The sequence below is a fragment of the Nilaparvata lugens genome, chromosome 4 (assembly GCF_014356525.2).
Source record: "Nilaparvata lugens isolate BPH chromosome 4, ASM1435652v1, whole genome shotgun sequence".
In the NCBI taxonomy this organism is placed as follows: domain Eukaryota; kingdom Metazoa; phylum Arthropoda; class Insecta; order Hemiptera; family Delphacidae; genus Nilaparvata; species Nilaparvata lugens.
Window position 1 is genome coordinate 56,744,900 of NC_052507.1, and position 23,321 is coordinate 56,768,220.

At 34.7% G+C, this 23,321-nt stretch overlaps 1 protein-coding gene across 2 annotated transcripts in view; it reads left to right on the top strand.

The window, feature by feature from the left end:
• LOC111048706 (zwei Ig domain protein zig-8) overlaps positions 1-23,321 on the top strand; it is a 439,994-nt gene that overhangs the window by 409,645 nt on the left and 7,028 nt on the right. For both annotated transcript variants that reach the window (XM_039425940.1, XM_039425941.1), the window contains exons 6-7: positions 4,431-4,567; positions 20,893-21,139. In XM_039425940.1, coding sequence (XP_039281874.1) covers positions 4,431-4,567; positions 20,893-21,005 — 250 coding nt within the window. In that variant the 3' untranslated portion in view covers positions 21,006-21,139. The remainder of the gene's footprint in view (positions 1-4,430; positions 4,568-20,892; positions 21,140-23,321) is intronic.

The window sequence follows — 23,321 nt, forward strand, 5'->3', positions numbered from 1 at the left end:
GTATCATAGTTGTTCTAAGATTGTTGTTGAAAAATCCCAATTCACAAGTCCTCAGAGAATCAGAGAAATGACATAACTCATCATTTTGAAAAAGAAGTTGACATGGTGAGATTCATTTCAGACTGTCAGCTTTCTTTCTGGATAACAATTATGATTTCATTCGAATAATGCTGTCAGATTGAGTGAATCTCAACAAGTGATAATTCTCTTCCTATGAGCTACTCACCTATTTCTCCAATGACTGTGTTAATGAATGAGGAGGGAGTTAAATTCATCCAATTCCATCGTGAGACCCAATTCAAACTGGCAAAATTCCTTTTGAAAAATCATTCCTTTCGAAAAATCAATCCATTTGAAAAATCATTTCTCTTTATTCTAATTCAACAAAATAATGATAGCACCAAATCTCAAAGTGTTAGAATGTTTCAAAATCCTCTATCCGAATATTAATGATTCAACCCATTCAAGTGTGCTAACTGCCCATGGTTATTTGTTCTTTGGTAAGCTTTGTGCTTCCCGCCAACATTATAACCTAATGACGCATGCGCACTACAATCCCAAACTCCAACAAAGAGCGGTTATCGATGTCATCACAATCCGTTCATCCGGAAAGATCAACGATTTGTCATCTCACGAAAAGGGAGGATCTCCGTGATTTCCCGACAAAAACGGTTGCAATTTTGTTTGCTCACCTGCCGTGTCAACGATGTGGTGAGTTTCATTCAGAACTGTCAGCTCAACTCATAAATGATCCCATCGCTTCCCATGCTAAACAATGCTGACAGAGTTTTGTGTCAACGGAATTATATCTATGATTAGATTCACTTCAAACTGACAGCAATCTTTGAAAATAACACAAAATGCAACTCATTCAAACAATGCTGACTGAAGTGACACCGCAATGATATCCATGGTGAGATTCATCATAAACTGGCAGCATTTCTCATACATACCACCAGTGCTGCCCATCCAACTAATGCTGATAATCAGTAGTGAATCTCACTGTGGGGAGAACTGTTAGGTCGATTAACAGTCGCCATTTGTAATCACGTGATACCTTTTCGCGCCATTTCTTGTTTGCTCCCGCGGTTTTTGGTGCTGTTACTTATGAGCTCCTGCGTTTTTTTAGAGGATCCAGTTTCGTGAGAATTAACCATCCTGTTGTCACAGCTTTTTCAATGATTCTTGTTTCAAACAGAGGTCACAGAAATGGTATCTGGAACTACTTTTGTTCTTGTTAATTCTCTTTTTTTCTAACATGATCAGGACGATCAGTTCAAGATTGTACATTTTTAATTGTTGAGAATTCCCATCAATTCACAATTAAATCTGACTCAATGCTGGTGAACTGAGAAGTAGTTTGTTGGGTGCACAACACTCATTTAAGAATACTAAATGATGGACCCATTTTCAAAACTTGGCATTTATTAAAGTAAGAATGCGAAATGGACAACCTTTATACCATTGAGAAGAGAAAATTCCAAAGTTACTCTCAATACCTTACAAATGTTCAATGTGTATCTGTTGTGTTGTCTGTTTATCAAGTTTATATACGCAGTGAACTTTCATCAATGAAAGTTCAAAGTGAATACTGTCACTTTCTTCACAAAAGAAGAAAGTTTCTTCAAAAATCAATGTTACACAATCTCATATCATTTTCTGTATTATTCAACAGTTACGTGTTATTAATGACACAATGTAGTTAATATTCATACATTGAACCTCTATCTTGTATATTAGGCACCGAAATCGAACATCTATTTATAATGAGCATATATTAAAAGTGTAGGCTCGGGTCCCTAATCACATTATCATGTTAGAGCAGAGGTGTCAGCGCTCATTTTTCACAGATCCGCTATTATGGGGAGTGAGGCTTGCGCGCGCACATTTTGAATAATGCCCGGCCGCAAATTTATCACCAAGGAACCGATCATTCATCACCTGGAACGGGGCATTCACGGAATACTCCGGTTAGGGGAAGTGGGATCCAAGAAGATAGTTGTCGTAGGTTGAGTATATTGGTAGGTGGGTAGATAGATGTGTGAAGATTGGTGGGTAGATGGGTTGTGAGGTAGTAGGTGGTTCGAGTGAGGTCCATTTAAGAGAAGGAACGCAACGTCACGAAAGCATGCAGAGAACGACCTCGTTGTTGGAGAAGATGTGGAGGAAGATGGGAAAGAAGTGAAGACGGAGGAGTGGTGGAAATGTAGGAATGACAGAGACCGGGAGGAGTGAAGGAGTTCTGTATTCATTTAATAAATTTTACATTGCCAGGTTTGACAAGATCGATGAAAAACACTTGATCATAATGAAATGCAATCATAGAAAATTGAATATGAGATATAGAAATGGAAAACGGTAAAAAGTAGAATGGAAGAGAAAGAGTTACGGGAAAGAATAAAGGCAAAGAGAAGAAATCATGCTCCACGTTTTTATTCAGCAAGGAGACATGCTAGAATAGGAGAAATCCAGTAAACAGGACATGAAAATAGATAGGGAATCTCAACCGTTGAAAAAGAAAATACTGAAAATTTTAATAAATGAGAAAGGAAAAAAAATGTTGGAGTGTGACCAAAGAGAGATAGGATAAACGATATAATGTAAATCCTAGCTGAATGACATTCATGTTAAACTTTATGTTCGATTTCAGAAAATCTAAAATAACGATTCAATGATTGAATATGGATAAGAGGAGGTGGGGGAGGAGGAGGAGGAGGAAGAGAAGAAGACAATAATATTTGGGATGAAAAACAGAGTGAAAGGTACAAGAAAATTAGGAAGAGTGAAGCAGAAAAAATAATAAAATGACCATCCAAGTTTGTGGTCCATTCATAAAATAAATGCTGACAACAGTATGGGAATAGTAAACAACTCTTCATTAATGAGGTGAAAATACGAGAATGATGGAGAAGATGTGTTACACCACAGTAAGCTGTCGAGAATGGAGGAAGGCTATGAACATAGGAGAAATGAAGACTGGAAATGATAAGAGAAAATGAAGGAGGAAAAGTAGTTAAGGTTAGATAAAGAGGAGTTGAATCAGATAGGGGATAACAAAAAAAAAGGTAAAGGTGATAAAGAGGCATGAAGGAGGGAAGAAAACCCGAAACGGTTAAGAAGAAGATGCTAAGACTTTTTGAAAAAGGAGTTGTAGAAGCGAGAAGCGTAAGAGGATAAGAGAAGAAATCATCAGTAGGAGATCTTTGAGATTGATGAAATCGAGTGATATTTGATGTTATAAAAACATACTTATTACTGAATGGAGAGAATGAATGGGAACTTTGAAACACCTGAGATTTTTAGAAAAATATTTCATATTTTTAAACTATTTTATATGAAAATCACACATATCTTGCATTTCAAGCATGTTGATGAATGATAAGAATGGAAGAGAAAAAATAGAAGAAGAAGGAGAAGTAGGAGGAAACGAAAAGGAAGGATGAGAAAAAGAAGAAGAAGAAGAAGGAGAAGAAGAAGAAGAAAGCAACAAGTAGCAGCAGCAGCAGCAGCGATGATGGAAATTATTCATTACGTCAGTGTCCATTAATCATGAGTTGAGCTGGAAGCTATCTGGAAAATTTAGGAGGCAAGAATGAATGAAGATTTTGCACTAATTGCGGCTTGGCTTGCAGATGTAGAAGAAGAGAACAAAGAAGAAGAAGGAGAAGAAGAACAAGGAGAAAGTGGGAAAAGGAACTGGGCCATGGCGACCATCTTGAATTGGATGGAATTTTGATTTGAGCAGTCATTAGGCCTCTAATTGGTGAGTCATGAGCTCTGCGTTGTTGGTTCTGCGTTTTGTCTTTTCTGAGGTGGATTAATCTTTTCTCTCTTCCAGAAATTGATAGATTTGATAAGAGGGAGAGTGAGTTGTCAGGTTTTTCTTACTCGATATTGGAGCATTGACATTTTGTGGAATTGACAGGATCAAAATTTTGACAAATCTAACATTGGATTGTATTGTGAATCAGATGGCCTAGGATCTGGGAATAACATGATTCGATGAACATCCACAAGCACTATCATTATTGATATAATGAAAACTTATCTTTGAAATAAATCAATTGACCTAGACAAATTATACTTGACCTAGAGGTAGCCAGTTCCATTCCACGAATAATCTTTGAATATATTCGTATATTTGAATCAATCAATATATTTGTGTTCATTGGAAGGAAAAAAATTGAACAAAATGAGAATTAGTATTGAATTTTCATAGTTTTAATTTTCTTGTGTGTTTTCAAAGCAAAACATCTCACATTAAAAGCGGAATATCTGACCTCGATCCGTACCCCTAGTGTCCCGGGCCCCGGAGTAGAGGTTCAATATACCACCATGTAGGGGCCATGATTCTGATTGATTCAACTCTTCTTAAACTTGTATTGAGTACTAATCCAAAAATCTTGTTCATTATACTTTTCTGTGTTTAGTGTGAAGACAGACATAGTGAGCGACGGAGCCAAGAGTCGACTGTTCATTGCCAACGCATCTCCGGCAGATTCCGGCAATTATACCTGTTCACTGGGAGAGATGGCTGCCACCTCTATACTGGTGCATGTGCTCAATGGTAAGTCTTTTCAAATAATACTACCACTACTTCTACTACTACTACTATTCAATTGGCTTGAATCTGTTCTGTGAGCCTTATTACAGATTTGAACTGTAAATCCAGTCTATGGCCCTACCCATGAGATTTATGGGTATACCAACAAATGACATCAATGGTGCACTGAATGATAATAAGTTTGTAATAGCGGTGGCAACAGATTTGAGTAAGGCATTCGACTTGGTGAATTATAAGATCATGCTATCCAAACTAAAATTGATAGGCATTAGTGGAAAATTTCTTAGGATATTTGAGGACTATTTTAGGGATAGGAGATTGCACGTCATTATAGGTAGATCAATTAGTAGTGGTTATATTCAGACATGCGGATTAATTCAGGGTAGTATAATCTCGCCGACACTCTTCAATATTTATGTCAACGATTTGGCTAGCCTAGCATTCAAGGGTAGTATACTACAATATGCAGATGATAATTTACTCTATGTCATGGATAGTGATTTACAAATGGGCTTGAGAAACATGCAGCAGGATCTGAATATGGTAGTAAAATATTTTTACAATAATTCTATCAAGATGAATGCTCAGAAAACTCAAATGATTATATTTAAGAACCATAGAATAACTGTAAATGCTTTTAACTTGTTCAACGTGGTATGTCATAAAACAGAATGCTTAAGAGAGAATAGAGTAGTATGCAACTGTCAACGCCTTCCAGTTAATGATAGTATTAAACATCTGGGTATAAACTTTGATTTACATATGAGATTCAAAACCCATATTGATATAATGACAAGAATAATGAAGGTGGCGCTTTACAAGTGTTCTAGAATTAGTCATTACTTTCAGTGAATACCAAAAGAATTATATACTTCTCAATGATACAGAGTATTATTAATTATGGAATAACAGTGTACTCCCTAGCCCCTCAATACGTAAAATTGCCATTGGAGAGGACTATGAGAAGAATTGTTCAAACGTTGTTTAATGGAATTGAAAGAAATCTGCTGGGAATTTTATCATTTGATTTATTAGCCAGTACCATGACTTGTCAAGGAACTATTTTAAAGAGGAATATAGAGTATTAAATGAAATTGTTTATGGGCTGCGACAAAGAAATTACAGAACGCAGAGATATAATAATGTTTATGGGAAAAACTTACCTAATAATAGAATACCCGATTTATTGAACTCTCTCCCCATAGAATTAAGAAATTTGGAAAGGAAAGGTGAAGCTAAAAGAAATTAAAGGCATATTTTATGAGAATTAATAACGAATAGGAAAAATAGCTAGCATAACTTTAGATTATTCTGATTGAAATTATTAAATGACTTACCCGTTGTAAATGTTAATGAGGTTAGAATAGGCTACTTGATTCAATGTTATAATAAGTTGGCTATGGTTCAAAACGCATTTAAAGCTAGAAGTTTACTTCCAGATTATTATAAATAATTTCCATGCTACCAATTATATGAATAACTTCCATATTATTTATAAACACTGAATTGAGCCTGGTATAAGTGGATTTGTTTGTTAGATAATAAAGTCATATTCAACAAGATTAAATGGAAACACATAAAAATACGATGTATATGTTGAGCAATTAAGGGTTCAAAATTGAAAATAGTAGAAAAAGAAAAGTTTTTTGTTGAGTTTATTTCTTCTAATGTTTATACTCTGATGAAAGATAGGTTATAATAATTATTATTATTATGAAAAAGATCAAAATGAGTTTTAACAAGAGTAACTAGATAAATTCTTGTTTGTAACCTGTGTGTATTAATTTGTGGCTGAGACGATGAAAATCAAGTTGGCAGCAAATGCCTTCTGTATGGATATCTGTGATCAGAATACTGTGACAAAGTGGGATGCTAAAAAAGTGTACCGACAATCTGTACTGAACTGTTTTCGAACTTCTTTTGTTGACTTTGTGTTCATTGGAAATGTCAAATTGTTTTAAAATAATTATTGTCTGTAAATTTTCTAACTGTATACCTCTCAAATAGCTAAATAGCTAGAGAGGTTATTATATATGTACTTGGTGAAATGTAATATTGTGAAAATTGAAATAAATAAATTGAAATTAATGAGAAAAATATCGGAACACCGAGCTTCACTCGTTATTTTTACTTCCCTTGCCCTATCATAGGTAAGGAAAGTATTGCTTTCCGGAAAAAATTAAAGTACCCCAATTTCTAAATTTCTATACGTTTCAAGGTCTCCTGAGTCCAAAAAAGTGGTTTTTGGGTATTGGTCTGTATGTGTGTGTGTGTGTGTGTGTTTGTGTGTGTGTGTGTGTGGTGTGTGTGTGTGTGTGGTGTGTGTGTGTGTGTGTGTGGTGTGTGTGTGTGTGTGTGTGTGTGTGGTGTGTGTGTGTGTATGTGTATGAGTGTATGTGCGTCTGTGTACACGATATCTCATCTCCCAATTAACGGAATGACTTGAAATTTGGAACGTAATCTCCTTACAATATATGGATCCGACACGAACAATTTAGATCGAATGCGATTCAAGATGGCGGCTAAAATGACGAAAATGTAGTCAAAAACAGGGTTTTTCGCGATTTTCTCGAAAACGGCTCCAACGATTTTGATTAAAGTTATACCTTAAATAGTCATCGATAAGCTCTATCAATTGCCACAAGTCCCGTCCCATATCTGTAAAAATTTCAGGAGCTCCACCCCAGCTATGCAAAGTTTGATTTTAGATTTTCAATTATCAGGTTTCAGATATAATTCAAACAAAAACTTTCTAGTGGAAAACATTGAGCATGAGAGTCTCTACAATTAATTTTCAGTAACATTTTCACCTAAAATTGAAAATAAGCTCGAAAATCGAGAAAATGTGATTATCCAATATTGCAAACGGTTGGCAACTGTTGATTCCATTGAATGATTCACTATGAAGAGATAGCAGACCAGTGTTATTGCCATGTCACCAGCTGGCTCAATTCTTTGAATAGTAGTTTTTTGATGCGCGGGAACACTAGCGTCAGGTGATCATTTTTCATAACGGCAAGGAAAGTTGTGTGAGTGCGCCACAACAGATTTTTATTTATTGATGAACAGAATTCTCTAAAATGATCGTGTTCATATTTCACAGCTGGCTGTATGTCATCTTATTAATTCCGGGGATGCGATATTTTGAATTTTCACAAACTCACTCGCTCACTCACTTTTTCAATACCCACAGATGTTTCAGCCAAGGATGAATTATCCTTTTAATGTCGTTCAATGAGTTTTCCCAAGGATGAGACTTAGTGCAACCGAATCTTTATATCATAAAGTATGTCCAAATTTCGTGAAAATCAATACAGCCGTTTTCGAGATCCGTTAAACATAAATAACCAGATATAAAAATACAGAGATTGCTCACTTAATATAATAGGATATTTGAGTGAAATTGATTAAAAAAATGAAATATATGAGTATACCTAATGGAAAAGATGTTAGTTAATTTGATTGGATACATTCCGAGCTCTCAAATATGATATATGATGCAAGATATTTTCACACTGGAATTAGTATTGACCAAGCGATGTGAGATCTAAGATTCAAGTCGACGGAATGTTTAAATGTTTAAATTTTTATATGTTATTTATTTATTTATTTATTCATTCATTTATCCATTTATTCATTTATCCATTCATTCGTTTATTTATTTAACTATTTATTCATCTATTTATTCATTTATTTATTCATTCATTCATTTATTAGGTTAGCACAAACAATACAATGATTGGAAAAGAAAAAACAGGCTATTGCCCAAAACTTCTTCAATTTCCCAATTTAGTTTCAAATTGTACAAATATACATACCGTAGGTTATGTCCATTTCAATGTTCTACTCCAAATAACAATCTGAAAAATATTGATTAGATTAAAACAAACAATTTCAAATTTGGGTAGATTGATAGTAAATCCTTCGTAAAAACATGAAACAAACTTCAAATTTACAAAATAAAGAATAATACCACTCAAATTTTGAGCTCGAAAATATTATGTTCACCTCACCTACATAACAGCTGTTTCATATTTCATATAAACATATGTTTATATGTAGAGCATTTACAGCGAAACGCGGTAATAGATCTTCATGAAATTTCACAAGTATGTTCCTTTTAAAATTGCGTGTCGAAGTATATACGAGGGTTTTTGAAATTTTGCATTTCAAGGATAATATAAAAGGAAAAAGGAGCCTCCTTCATACGCCAATATTAGAGTGAAAATCAGACTATAGAATTATTCATCATAAATCAGCTGTCGAGTGCAAAAAATCAGCAGCTGTGTAGACTATGTATTGCATGCCCCATTGAATGCAATTTTAATGCATAATTTAATTAATAGGATGCAAAGAACTTATAACCCAGCTTGTCTGGTCGCCTAGATGTCTTCTGGTTTTCTCGCGCTAAATTCCGGTGTTATATGATAATTAAATCTTGTGTAAGCATGATCTGATCAAATAAATAGTTGGTGTATCAGTATGGATGTCCATATGATTTGGGTCGTCGTTCAGTTATAAATGTTATTCATTCTATTGATAAAAGTTTAGTTCATTATGTGTTATTATATTCATTAATTTTCAAGAGTTTAATTGGTATAATAATTGGAATTTTGAATTCTCAATTTGTTTTATTTTTACTTTTTTTCATAAGTATTTGAAATCTTTGTATTTTTCATTTTTGAATCAGGTCTAACTCATTTTCTTACGTACAGCGTATTTTCTGATATATCGTTCCAAAGTTGGAAAAACGCTCTAAATTTCATAGATTTGAAATTTCTCTGTAACTCTTGCACAAAAGAAGTTATAATGGAATCAAATTTGAACAAATTAAGAAAAAAGTTTTTTGTGCTTTTGGTTATTGGAATACAAGCAATATAGAAAAACCCTGACAATTTTGGCGGCCATCTTGTCTCCGAGGTGTTAACCTGTGGTTTCGACTTATCATCATCACGATCCTTATTATGCTGGACCTAACGAAGAAATTGAAACATCTTCCATGGCTGTTACTCAAAAATGTTTGAGCCCGGACAACACCTGGTTCTATCGGTTTCTTTTTTCCAACCTTCCCTTATTATTCTTCATATCTACCGTCTATTTACTTTTTCTAATACCTTTTCCACCTCCTCGAGGATTGGAGGTTTTCCTAGTACATGGAATCCATAGTTGGAAAACCCCTTCAATCATCCATCCCTTTTTTTGCACCACTTTATTTTTATTTTGTTTCAAAGTGTATTATGATTGTTGTTGTTTTCATGTATTCTTCTCGTTAATCTCTGTATTATGCTTGTATGTGTGTGTGAAAATGAATAGAATAATATTGAAAAAATTTATTTCCACATTTTTGAAATACAAAATTCTAAACAAAATACAGTAACAGTTGATTATAGTGACACACATACAATTTTCTCAATTGGAAATCTACATACAAACAATTTCACGTGAGTCGATAGCAAAACTAGCTGATAGATAGCTAGCTGACTCTAGCAACTTGAGATCTCATTTTGCTTTTGGAAGAGCAATTCAAATGCCAGTCCAATGCACAACAGATCACTTCGATTTGCATTATTTATAGCAGTTTCTGCAATGGAGAGAACTAGCAGTTCAATAGAGAGAGAGAGGACACAGTACATAGCACAATAACATAGTCGAACTCAAATTCAAGTGGAAAATATATCACTCAACGAATCTACTTCTTGCTTCTACTTCGTCTACTTTTATCTCCAAACTCTAATATTCTACGAGTATACACTTCAGCTCGATAGTCGATATTCTCTTGTTTGATCTTGAAAAGCGGAGCGGTGATGAGTTCAATTTGGTTCGACCTTGATGACTGTCGTTAAAGAAATTGAGGAATGGAACTACAGTACTCTGTATGGATCGAGGAATGGGTAGAAAAAAAGTTGGTATTGAAGGGAGTGATTGAGGAAGAAGATGACAAAAGTCACGTTTAGTGGACAAAATAATCATGAAAAATACATGTGGGGTGGGAGAAGAAATATATCATGGAATAGGAGAGAAATAACAAAGTTGAAAGTAGAAGTGAGAGTAGAACGATGAAAAGGGAACCAAAGAGGTCAAAAGAGTAACAGGAATATGAGAAGGAGAAACCTTCACATCACATCTTTGATAGGGATATTGTCATCTCTTGATGAACTGAACTGGAAGAACTGGAACTGAGATATAAAAGAAATGTAATCATACAGATAAGGAACTGCGAAGAAAAGGAAAGATAATATGGTGATCAATGTGGAAAGACAAAGAAAGAGGATTATTAAACTGGAGGAATAGTAGTTCTACGTTAGAGGATGAAGAAGAAGTAAAAGAATGGAAGATGAAGTAGGTGTAGGAAACTTGAAGGAAATCGGAATGCAGGGTAGATGAGAAAGGATAAACTTGTGAGAAGTAGGAAAATAGAATATGAAAGGATGGCAGAGAGAAATGGGATACGGAAAGGAGATGGTTGAGCAAGAAGTAGGGAATAAGGAAAAATAATAAGAATAATTTACTACAACATTCAGAGCTGAATAGACGATATCGAATCCTTTTCAACGTGGTGGTATATTGGGGTAAGCAGCAATAGTGCCCAATTTGATGCACCGATGTAAAGGGTGCTAGCGGATGACATGACAACTAGTTGGGGGTTCATGCTGCCCCCACAATAACCCTCCCTTCACACATTGAGGCAACCCTTTTTTGCAACCCTACCAAACCCTTTCTCACATGACACATTCCACATGATGTCATGAATAGGATCATTGCATCCTTTCCCACTCTGACATTCACAAACTCCTTCTTCTTCTTCTTCTTCTTCTTCTTCTTCTTCTTCTCCTCCTCCTCCTCCTCCTCCTCCTTCTTCTTCTTCTTCTTCTTCTTCTTCTTCTTCTTCTTCTTCTTCTTCTCCTTCTTCACCTCCTTCTTGACAATTTCTTTATTTACAATTTCTTCATTTACATAGAAAAATCAAAACTGAATTTGTAGAATTGGTTAGATTGGCAAGAATCTAGAGTATCGAACCTTCAGAATGCGAAGTAGATTGCACATGGGAAGAGGAGAAAATTTATTTTTCAGCCCTGTCCTCTTATGTTCTTCTTTTTCCCCTCTCTCTCCCACTCCTTTTTCTCCTCTCACCAAAATCTCCTACTTCTTCTTCTCCTCTCATAACAAGCTCTGGAATCAATTCTTCAAAAAAAATATTTTCTATTCTGTGTGGAGTTATTATTCTTCTGTCTTCTTGTTGTCATTCATCTTGTAAACTGAGGGGGTGTTCCTGCTCTCCTATAATATTTGCTGAAATTATACTACTCAACTTATGTTTGAATCATTGATTGGTTGGGAGCTTATAGTGGATTCGTTCATTCTAATGCACAGATTATCATCATTATGTAATTGTCATCTATTCTAGCAACTAGAAACTACGAGCCTGGAACTTCATTGAAAAATACTTTTAAAATTCAACGTCAGGTTTATTGATTTCTAAATAGGACGAATTGATAAAAGTCATGTTACATGTCAAATTTTCAAACAGTAATATTGTTTTAAGACAGAAGGCATATTGCATTTTTAATTTCTACACTTGGGAACTTGCTAACTTGCTGCAACTAAATTCGGGCCTCGGTCATTCTATGTAACTGAATTTTGAGCTATATAACAAAACAAACGTTTGGCACTCACCATTTTAACAATATTTAAATTTTACTTTTGAGAACACATTATCCAAAACTCAATGAACTCAGACGTTATGAAACTCACTACACTCTACTTAAATTCACGAACACAATTAACCTCTCAATTTCACATCTACTGATTCTATCTTATTCGGACTTGAACTGAATCAAAATTACTGATTACTGAAAAACGTTTTAATTTGTCCCTCCGTATGGGTAACAGAGACCCATTCAGAGGAACGAGGCTCGCACAACGTTACATGATGTTTTTCCGGTTACGTCTCCATTCGTACTGTGGCTTTTTACTGGAAATTATTCCCCCTCCACGAGCATAACTTCCAGTGGAAAAGCCAAAGCTGCAAGGAGGTCAATGCTCGTACAATTTCCAAATATGGTGGCTTCTCCGACATGAAATTGAAACTGTATTTGAAAAATGCACGAAAATTGCTTTAATTTCGACAACTAAGCAACAAGTTAGCAAATTCAATAAACATGATCAAATATTCTCACACTAAAATCTGAAAGTACGAATCAAAGTTCATTCCAGTTCAAAAACCTGAAAAATAAGACACACAAAAAAACTACAATATACCCACTCAATTTCACACTATTACAATCTTTCATCTTCTTTCATTTCCCTTATTTTTTCTTCCAATACCCTTGAACTCCGCTCTCCACTCCACGATATCCATACTCAAATACTATCAACTCAATTTTAGACGTTGTATAGTCATTATCTCCTCCTATCCTTCTAACTGTTCATTTCATATTCCTCCATCCTCCTTACTCTCTATTTCTCCCACTCTCTTCATTAAGTGGTTCAACACTTCCCACATCCACCTTCTCCCTCCTTTCAATCGCTCTCCATTTTTCTCTCTATTTTCTTTATTTTTTTTTTCTCTTTTCTCTTCATTCTTCTTTCTCATTCACTTCTCCTCCTTCCAACATAGTCTCCTCCTTTTTCTTCTTGTTCACTTTCCCAAATCCTTGTCTCAGCTTCCCCATTCCATGATGTCACGTATATCACCGGCTGTAACCAGATCCATCCGAGAGCTTTCAGCTTTCTAGCTTTCTTCAGTGAGCTCCACTTCAAACTGACAGCACTCCTCATGAATATATCGTCAATACTTACCATTCAATCAATGCTGACAGTAAACAGTGAATCTCGCTATAGCTTTCTCGTTTTTTGTGTGACGAAAATGTCGATTTCTCCCTCATCTAATAAAACTTTTATACCGTTCAATTTTGTCGGTAAGAGCGTCATCAATCCTTTTCCTTTCCTCTCTCTATCTAATTCCAGTTCCTCTTCTTCTCTTCTCCTTTTTCACATCTCTTTTTTCTCTTCTTTCCACCGATATCAGTGCAGTCAATTTGAGCTGGGAGATCTATGTCTTTATTTGATGTCAGTTTTTTCATGTCAATCCATAGTCCCTGTGGTTGTATCTGTGTGGCACAACCTCCTTACTGAAATTAATTCCAATTGAAATCTACTTGTTAAAACCTATATTGCGTATACAGCACTGAAATGTATAATCCAGATGTCTTCTTCATTGTATTATGAAACTTTATCATTCTATTGGTATGTTAAACCTCTATGCATAAATTACATAATACTTGTGGCAAAATTTACAAAATGTTATAGATTTTTGTTCAGTAGTACTGAATAGTATTGATATCATAAAGATCTTGTCAGAGCGGTAGTTTTAAATAGTATATTTCGCACCTAGGGCCGAAAATGAGACTTTTCCGGCCCGAAATCGGTTTTCAAGTCCGAGGCCGTGGGCCGAGGACAAGAAAAGATTGAGAGCCTGAAACACATTTTTTCCCGTGGTGTGAACGCTATTTCCGCCACACAGAAAAATAAAACAATATATAGAGTATATATATGAGAATAATTTGTCATTAGGCACTTCCGAAAGCAAAACTGGAGGGTCATAGCTCTAGCAAATCTGAGGTAATCTGAATATCAGGAAGTTGTCCAAGTATTTTTATTTTTTATTCTGATTTGTCTAAATAACCTGAAATATCATGTTCAATATTATGTTTCAATGTGGAAGGTTGAGTTTATACTTTTCTATTTTTTCAAATGACAATAAGATGATATTATTATAAATGTTTTGATTCTTAAATAATAAACACAAATGATGGAAAGTTTTTTGATTAGCTTTTTTAGCACACTTGAAATTTGGCCAATCTGAATATCAACGTCAACAATGATTGTTGTCGTCGACTGCGGGAGTTTAGGTTAGAAGTTCTATCCTACTGAAAATCGAATTTGAATAGTTCATAATATATCTCATCTGTATTTCAATCATCCAAATGAAATGATAGTATCTTATTGCAGAATACTTTATCCAATTCTAGAAGCATAAACTGATTCCGTTTCATAAACTATTTGTAAAAACGTTCAGCACCAAGGATATTGCCCAAGTAGTTCCAAAATTATCCACCAGGTTTCGTGATAAACGCAGTACTAAGAGGTTAGAGGTTAGATTCTATTATACTCTGGAAATTGAATTTGAATAGTTTGTAATATCTTATTTGTATTCCATTCATCAAAATAAAATGATAGTATCTTATTGCAAAATACTTTATTCAGTTTTAGAAGCATAAACTGATTTCGTTTCATAAACTATTTTGTGAACACTTTCATATCAAATCAGAATCAGCTGACTTCAAGGTTATTTCACAGCCCTAGGGCCGTAAAGATTTTACCGGCCTGGTCAGAAAACAATCACTTACGGCCTCCATATATGTCGCAAGAAAACCAGCTCATTACATCCAAGTGGGGCGAAAAAATAAATAGTCCAACATTTATTTTTTATTCAAACTATGAATATCATGAATTGCCATAATCATAACCATACTTCACAATTCATTATTATTATCATCCTCGTGATAATAATTATTATCACTATGAATCATCAACTTCGTCACTCCTAGAAACATTTACCTCTATGTCCTATTCTGCTTCATCAGGAACTTCAAGTCCCTAAATCTTCTTATTATCACTATCCGTTCCATTCAACTACATTTGTAACATTCAAGCAGTCTTCCCCGTCCTCGTTTCAACATTAAACATCGTAATTCAATACGAAACAGATCAATGAAAAAACTCGTTGCGTCAATACTCGCGTGCGGTCTCTCCATACCCCAAGCCGTGACCAGAAACTTAAGACTTTAAAATTACAATATTGGGGACCGAGCTACGCTCTGGAGTACAAGAGCATGAAAAAAATTATTAATTTTCTAATAAGAGAAATTTTTTAAGAGAGAAGAAATTATAATAACATTTATACAGAGATGTTCTATCTAATAACAGTAAATTGAGATTAATTCCCAAAGGAATGCGAGAATTTCCCCCACAAAGGCCCAGTTGCACAAAAGCCGGTTAAACTTTAATCCTGATTAACTTCACGTGAACCAAATCAGAGAAGACTATTTCAAAAAGATGGATCCACTGGAATTCATCAGGAATGAAAATAACCCGGCTTTTTCGCAACCGGCACTAAGTACCTGATTGAATGATTATAAAGGTTGAACAGCTGAGTCATTATTTTGACACAGTCCCACACACATGAACTCGCTCACTCACTTCATCACCAACAGACGACGAAATAATTATTATTATTAGCTGTTTTTCCAAGGATGAATAATAATTATCCTTTTAATGTCGTTCAGCAAGTTTTCCCAGGGATGAGACCTAGTGCAATCGAATCTTTATATTATTAACGTACTATGTTCTGAATTTCGTGAGAATCGTTAGAGCCGTTTTAGAGATCCGGTGAAATATAAACATATAAACATCCAAACATATAAACATCTAAACATATAAACATACAAACAGATCTTGCTCGTTTAATAGTTTAGGATTCAATAATCTCTAATCATATGTTATACATTCTTTTCGCTCTGATAGCAATAACCTAGATTATTTGTATCTGGTGATGATCAATCGAGAGTCATTCGCAGTTCCAAGGCCATACTGTGAGGCCAACGATAATTAAACACAGAGTTAAAGCGTCTGGAAAGTGTTATTTCAATTATAATCTTCAACACCTCGAATTTTCTTTTAGGATATTAAGCATATTATCTTAGGAATCTGTAGTTTTGGGTGTTAAGATATCATAGACAATTTTATAGTGGAGATAATTCACTGAATAACATGCCATTGGAAGATTAACGACAACGACTTTGTCCACATATTCTATTGGAATTAATAATTATTCTTCGAAGAATGTAAAGAAGAGCTGAAACAATAGCCTACTGAGTTTTATCGTCTGAATAAAATACCTAAGCAGTCTTAATACGAAAGAAATGAAACTGATTGGAAAAAAGTTGATGATGATGGTGTAATAAAAGCAGATTACACAAAGGAAATAACATTATAGCCATAGATATGATTCTTTTGCTAATGAGAAACTTTGGGTCATAACACACGAAAGATAAAACACAGAAAAAAGAATATCATGAGAGAAGATTACTGAGAGATTAAAAGAGAGAATAGGCTAAGAAAAAATTCATTGGAGACTTTCAACTCACCTTTAAAATAACATAAATGCCCATTCTACACAAATCCTAAGAGTTTCAGAGGGATGGTATATATTGTGAGATTCTCATGAACTGTCAGCATACCTTCGAAATAACATCAATGATCCCCATTCATCCAACGGTGACACTCCTGGAGTGAGTCTCACTTCAATCGAAACAAAGTGATCCAATCGCATTTTATAACGAGTCAAATCGCAACGACAGACATTAAAAAACGACATCGAACAAATCTTCCACTCAAAATTCTCGACACAGAATTCCCGCTGCAGGGTCGATAAAATATAAAAGTCGACCAAAAAAGTCGATAAAAAGCATTGAAGTAATCACTGCAGCGCGGCAACTTCAGGGAAGAGCAACAACTTTTATAACTGACATAAAACTTTGTCATTGTTTGTCAAAGATATGGGACAAGGGCGGAAATAATGCTTCTGTAGAGTTGTTATCAATGGTTTTTGTTCACTCTACAATGAAAAACAAGGGAAAACCTGGTGAGAGAGCGGAAAAGTGACCTGAACAGAATAAATAGCTAAGGTTTATTTGATGAGAGATTGCGCATTCCACGTTGGAATGGATGCGCACTTTCTACGGTACAGACAGTGGTGAAATTTATTATAATTGCTCACTGATGTAACATAACTGTTGTTCCACAAACTGCTTTTAAAATTGAATGAAGTACAGTATATTGTCACACTTTTGATAGATGTGAGGTGAAGCATTGCTAGAGGTATACTATGAATACATTATTTTTGTACTCGTATAGAATTTAATTTGAATTTTTTAATAATAATACAATATTTTCTATCTCTCATTCTCATAGATACAAAGGGAGAATACATAGAGTAGAACAAAATTTGGTATGAGAAGAAAAAATATAAAAACTCAAAAATTGCATTAAACAATAATTTTGAGTTGATAGCTTCATGAATTATCAATCATCAATTTAGTTCTTCATTATACATAAAGTATTAATTTATTTTATACCATTGTTTATCCTATAGTAGCATGATCATTCTTAATATTGAATTATCCATTTTTGAAGTTTTGATTTGATTTCTTCGATTTACATTTCAAAGTTCACAATTTTTAACTCATTGTTTGGATATGAGACCTGGAACAGTGGAGAGAACTGAATATTATAACAAATTTATCTGTTGAAGGAAGGATTAGAGGAAAAAGCTCGTAGATTGGCTATTCAGGTAGAGAAAGAATTAACATGTTGGAAGAATAAATTACATGTGACACCATTGAAAGGTAAATGCGAACGTTAGGCTATAAAGGCTATAACATTAGGCTTGGATTGTTCAATCTGGGTTCAAATTCAAATTCAAATGATCTTTATTCACAAAAAAAGGTAATACAGCAGCAGAAACATTAGATAAATAGTGAATATTTATGTTATATTTAGTTTATATTATTTTGTGTGTGTGTGTGTGTGTGTGTGTGTGTGTGTGTGTGTGTGTGTGTGTGTGTGTGTGTGTGTGTGTGTGTGTGTGTGTGTGTGTGTGTGTGTGTGTGTGTGTGTGTACTTCCAATTATCAAGTCTCAGATATAATTTAAACCAAAAATTTTGAGTAGAAGAGATTAAGCATGAAAATCTCTTCAATTAGTGTTCAGTAATATTTTCACCTTAAATTGAAAATAATCTTGAAATTTTAGAAAATGTGATTATTCAATTGCAAACTGTTGTCAACTGTTGATTCTATTAAATCATCCACTATGAAGAGATAGCCAGATCTCGTGTTATCCACCGTTGTTGTCCTGTCACCAGCTAGCTCGGACCTTTGAATAGTAGACTTGAGATGCGCGTGAACACTAGCGTCAGGTGATCAATTTTCATAACGGCAAGGAATGTTGTGTGGGTGCGCCACACCAGATTTTTTCATGAATACAACACAATTAATAATATCGTTATCAAAATTACAGTTTGTTTCCATGACGAACAATAAATTTCCATTTATCACTTGCAAAATCAATTGAATTTCAGCTGTGTTCGCTATCATGACGAGATAGATAAGTCGACAATATGATTACTAAAGGGATCATAGTTATCACTATTAATGAAGAAATCCAATTCAATCTTCCATCACCTTCTTCTCCTCATTCTCTCTGCTCACCACCTTCTTCCATACTACCTCATTCAATGTATCCAGGATACTCCTTCTCCTCCTTAATGTATAACAAGCAAGGAAGGATATTAGCCTGTTGATTATATCGAGATTTGGTGTAAGAAAGACATTCACATTTGCCTACGTTTCCGAATCATAACCGAACAACGAACGTAACAGAGTTTGCAGCGAACCGTTGCGAAGCAAAGAGTCGCGCAACTCGACAGAAGGATCAAACAGTTCAACAGTTCTACAAAGCAGAGCAGAGGATTTGCGAATAATTAGAAGCGCAAATAGTGAGCGGAACTTATAAATCCCGTTGCGAAGTTGCTCCGCTAAGCTCGCTTCTTATGTGATCCTTGTTCTGTCTCTGTGCAGCGAATGTGATCTCTTCTGCCATCACTTCTGAGAGATTCACTTCAAACTGTTGGCATATGGGTTGCGTGGAAACATTGATGATGTCAGATAAGTGATAGTGACAGTTTTAAGTGAATCTCACTAGTGACTGATCTGCTCAAAGTGTCAGCATTGGTTGAGTTGAAAGTATTAATGTTGTTTATGAGGTACACTGACATACTTTAATGATTCTCAGAAGTGGCTGTGTGTGCTGAGTGAACTTGTTGAGTCTCAATGTGAGAATTTGAGTTTGAGCAGGAACAGGATTGATTGAGAGGATGACGGGAAGTGGTTGAGAGGATGATAAGAAGGAGAAGAGATGAGAATGAGGGAAAAGTGAAAATGGTTGAGGGAGAATAGAGCAAACCAATGGTTTCCAAGAAAACCGATTTTGAATTGTACAATAAATTTTACATGGATTACCGGGGATATAATTTAAAAATACCTGGTTTTCTATCTCCGAGGAACAATATTTTTTCCTGTTGGTTTCTGACTATCGTACTTAGGACATTGAATAAAATCACAGACAATGTTTTATCCCATTATATTAAACAAGCGATTCCTGTATATATCTATATAAATATGGTTATGTGATTATCTGGTTATCTGGTTATGTGGTTATATGGTTGTATGGGTATATATTCATGTTCAACGGATCTCGAAAACGACTCCAACGATTCTCACGAAATTTGAAACAAAGTAGGTTTATGATATGAAGATTCGATTGCACTAGGTCTCAACCCTTGGATAGCTCGCTGAAGGACATTAAAAGGATGAATACGTCCTTGAAAAAACAGCTGGAAATTTTGTCGTCTGTCGAGAGTCAACGAGTGCATCTGTGTGGGATCATCCAGCTGACATCACGAGAAGAAAAATTCAGCAAGAGAAACTTTTTTCCGTTTATTTCTCTTTTTTTAGAAAACATGTTCACTTCAGAAATTCCAAAATAGTAACTAGATGCTGTTAGTGTAGAATAGTACATAGTATATTAACAAATATTGTAGCAAACATAGTAAATCGAACTCATAGTATATCTATTTGTAATTGATGATGTGTTTGTTTTTTGAAGTTTAAATTGTTATTTTGATGAGTGATAGTAGCTCAACCTATATTTTGATTTTGACTGTAGTATAAATTTGAAAAGGGACACTTTCATGCATAAGCCTGTTGTGCCTTCTCATATAACTGTAAAAATGATTGTACGACTGAGAAAATGAATAAATGAATATAAACTATAAATTCAATCATACGTTACAAATTTTTTATGCTACACTCCAGAGCAAAGCTTGGTCCCCCGATATTCTATAATAAAATCTACTACTAATTTTTTTTTCAGGAACTGTTGGTTCATAAATACCGTACTTGAACTTTGAATAACATCACAGACAAACTTTTATATCTGTGATAAGATCTACCACTAATCAGTCTTGTCTCTTCCAGGAGAAACAACATCCTTCATCAAGGCTGTTAATCTTCAGAGTTTGTTCCAAGAGCAGCTGGAATCCCATTCTCAAATAAGAATAACTTTCTCCTAATTGTATTTGTCCAAATACTTGAATACTCCAGAATTAGGAAGAATGATCTACCATATTTTCATTGTATTTCGCAGGAGAAACACCAGCCGCAATGCAACACGGGGGCAGTGGTCGCAGCCGGTCAGTCAGGCTGACTCACATGATCGTGCAGCTGGGTGTGTCATGGCTCGTCATCAACGTCAGGTGACCCAACTGATGCGTCACTCTCTCCCCCTCCCCCCACAATCATCACACTCTATAATACAACTAAATGTCTGTGTCATCATCACCATCATCATCATCATCATCACTTGTCACGTGGAATGGAGGATTTAGAGGAAGGTGAGTTTGGTTGAATCCAATAATATTGTTTTTAGACAGGTTGAAGGAATTTTTGAATGAGATGCTTTGAGATACAATGTATCAGATAGATTTGTATTAGATGCTTTTGAAAATGGAGATGATGTTGAGCTCTATCAATAGTACAATGTTTAAAATGTATTATCGTATCTTATCGGTTCTATCCCACCAAACGCATTCCCTCAAGTCAATGCTATTCTTCATAGTCCAGTCTTGAAATTCATTCCATTACTCACACAAGCTAGTGCAGTGCACAGTCATGTGGGCATCACCCACAGCAAGAAAAATTTAAATAAATTATTGCAAATGGAATAAAAATTGAAATCATGATTTCTATAGTCTTGATAAACTAGAAAAATATATTCAAAAATTCCATAAACCTAGTACAGTATTTAGAGGACAAAAATATACAGTGGCAGATAAAAGGCTGTTTCAATAATAATATAAGTGCCATAATCCTATTGCCATGAATTCAATAGCAATTCACTCATTCATCCAACCTTTATTCATCATTCATTAAGTGATGAATACCAGATAATGATAATTATTACAGTTCATAGTTAATTCGGATTCTATTCTACTCCATCATCAAAGTGGAGTAGTGTACATACGTTCTCATGGCACTTGATGTACTTGGCAAATTACAAGCAGGGAAACAAAATTTAGCGTGTTTCAAATTGCAATATGTCTAGAGCCTTAGAGTTATTTACAGTCATAAATCAACATCGTACTGTGGTAATGATAACGCGAGTAACAACATTTGGAACGATAGAAAACTTATCTGTATACAATGGTCAAACCAATACCAGTACAACGTTCTCTTAAATAAACTGAATGAGATCAGTCTCATTTGTACTCATAACCATATCATGAGTTCATTATTGGAATTATTATCCAAACTTTTTTAGAATTGGCTAGTGATGAAAGTTAAATCAAGTAGGAGTTTAGTGGACGAAAATGAACACAGACTCATGTTAGTTGAAAACTGAACATTCTATTTATCTCTTTTCTGTATAGGGCTACTTTTTAAATGGCATCAATGTCCGAAACATGTTGTGATTAGGTAATTCATGAAGGGTACTGAGATTATATTTTTCTTTCTATTTCTGAACATTCTACATTGATAGATAAACTGATGTTACTCATTCGGTAGAGAAATACTTAGAAAATCTCAATAGGTAGGTATGAAAGATTCAGAACAGGAAATAATGAATAAGAAAGACATGTCTTGCTTACTCTTGTCAAAGTATCTTGTAATCTAGACGAATAAATTGAATACCTATATGTGAACCACACATCAAAATAAATTTCAAACCAAGTTTTAGAGATACTATTACAAACAACGATCAGTATTATTTCTCTACAGGAAAAATTGGGAACCAATTCCATATTATTATAGATTGTGGATGATCCCTTGTTCAATTAGAGTATTAATGCCTCATCACACTGAAACGAATAAACATCAGCCAACATTTTCCATGCTTTCCACGATCGGGAAACTCCAATGAGGAAACTCCTATTAAAACAATGATCGCATAGCTGATAGCTAGAACGCTTCACATCCAGATATTTTCCCATTGTTGCATTCTGATGCATCAAATGCACTGTTATTATTATCCCTTGCATTTGAACCACTGAAGTTGGAAATGCACTGGATGCAATCATGATAATCACCCATTACTTTTCAACCAGAGATTAAACGTGATAGTTCACCCAACTTTTAATAATAGTTTTGGTTTTTGTTATCTAATATTCTGTCTTTATTCAACGTTCATTTTGCACATTTATCCATTCATATAACTGATATGATTTAGCAATGCATCAGCAGAATGGTGGTAATAGTGGAATAGATATAGAATGAGACTAGAAGATGGATAATACTTAAGTGACCCAGTTTATAGTATGTATGCAAACTAGCTTCATGCCATTATGATCATTGTTCTATGGCTCTATGACTATGAAATGCTCTATCATCTATATGTATCAAGCTGTACGCTCTACTAGGTCAACCCTTGTTTAAATATTGAGGAAAGTTAATGGGATAGATAGTTTGATAGCTGGATCGTAGTGTAGCTCAACGATTTCAATTGAATAGTATTGTTATCGTATTTATCTATTCAATGATCACAAATATTGTATCTTATTATCATCGCATTGTCATACA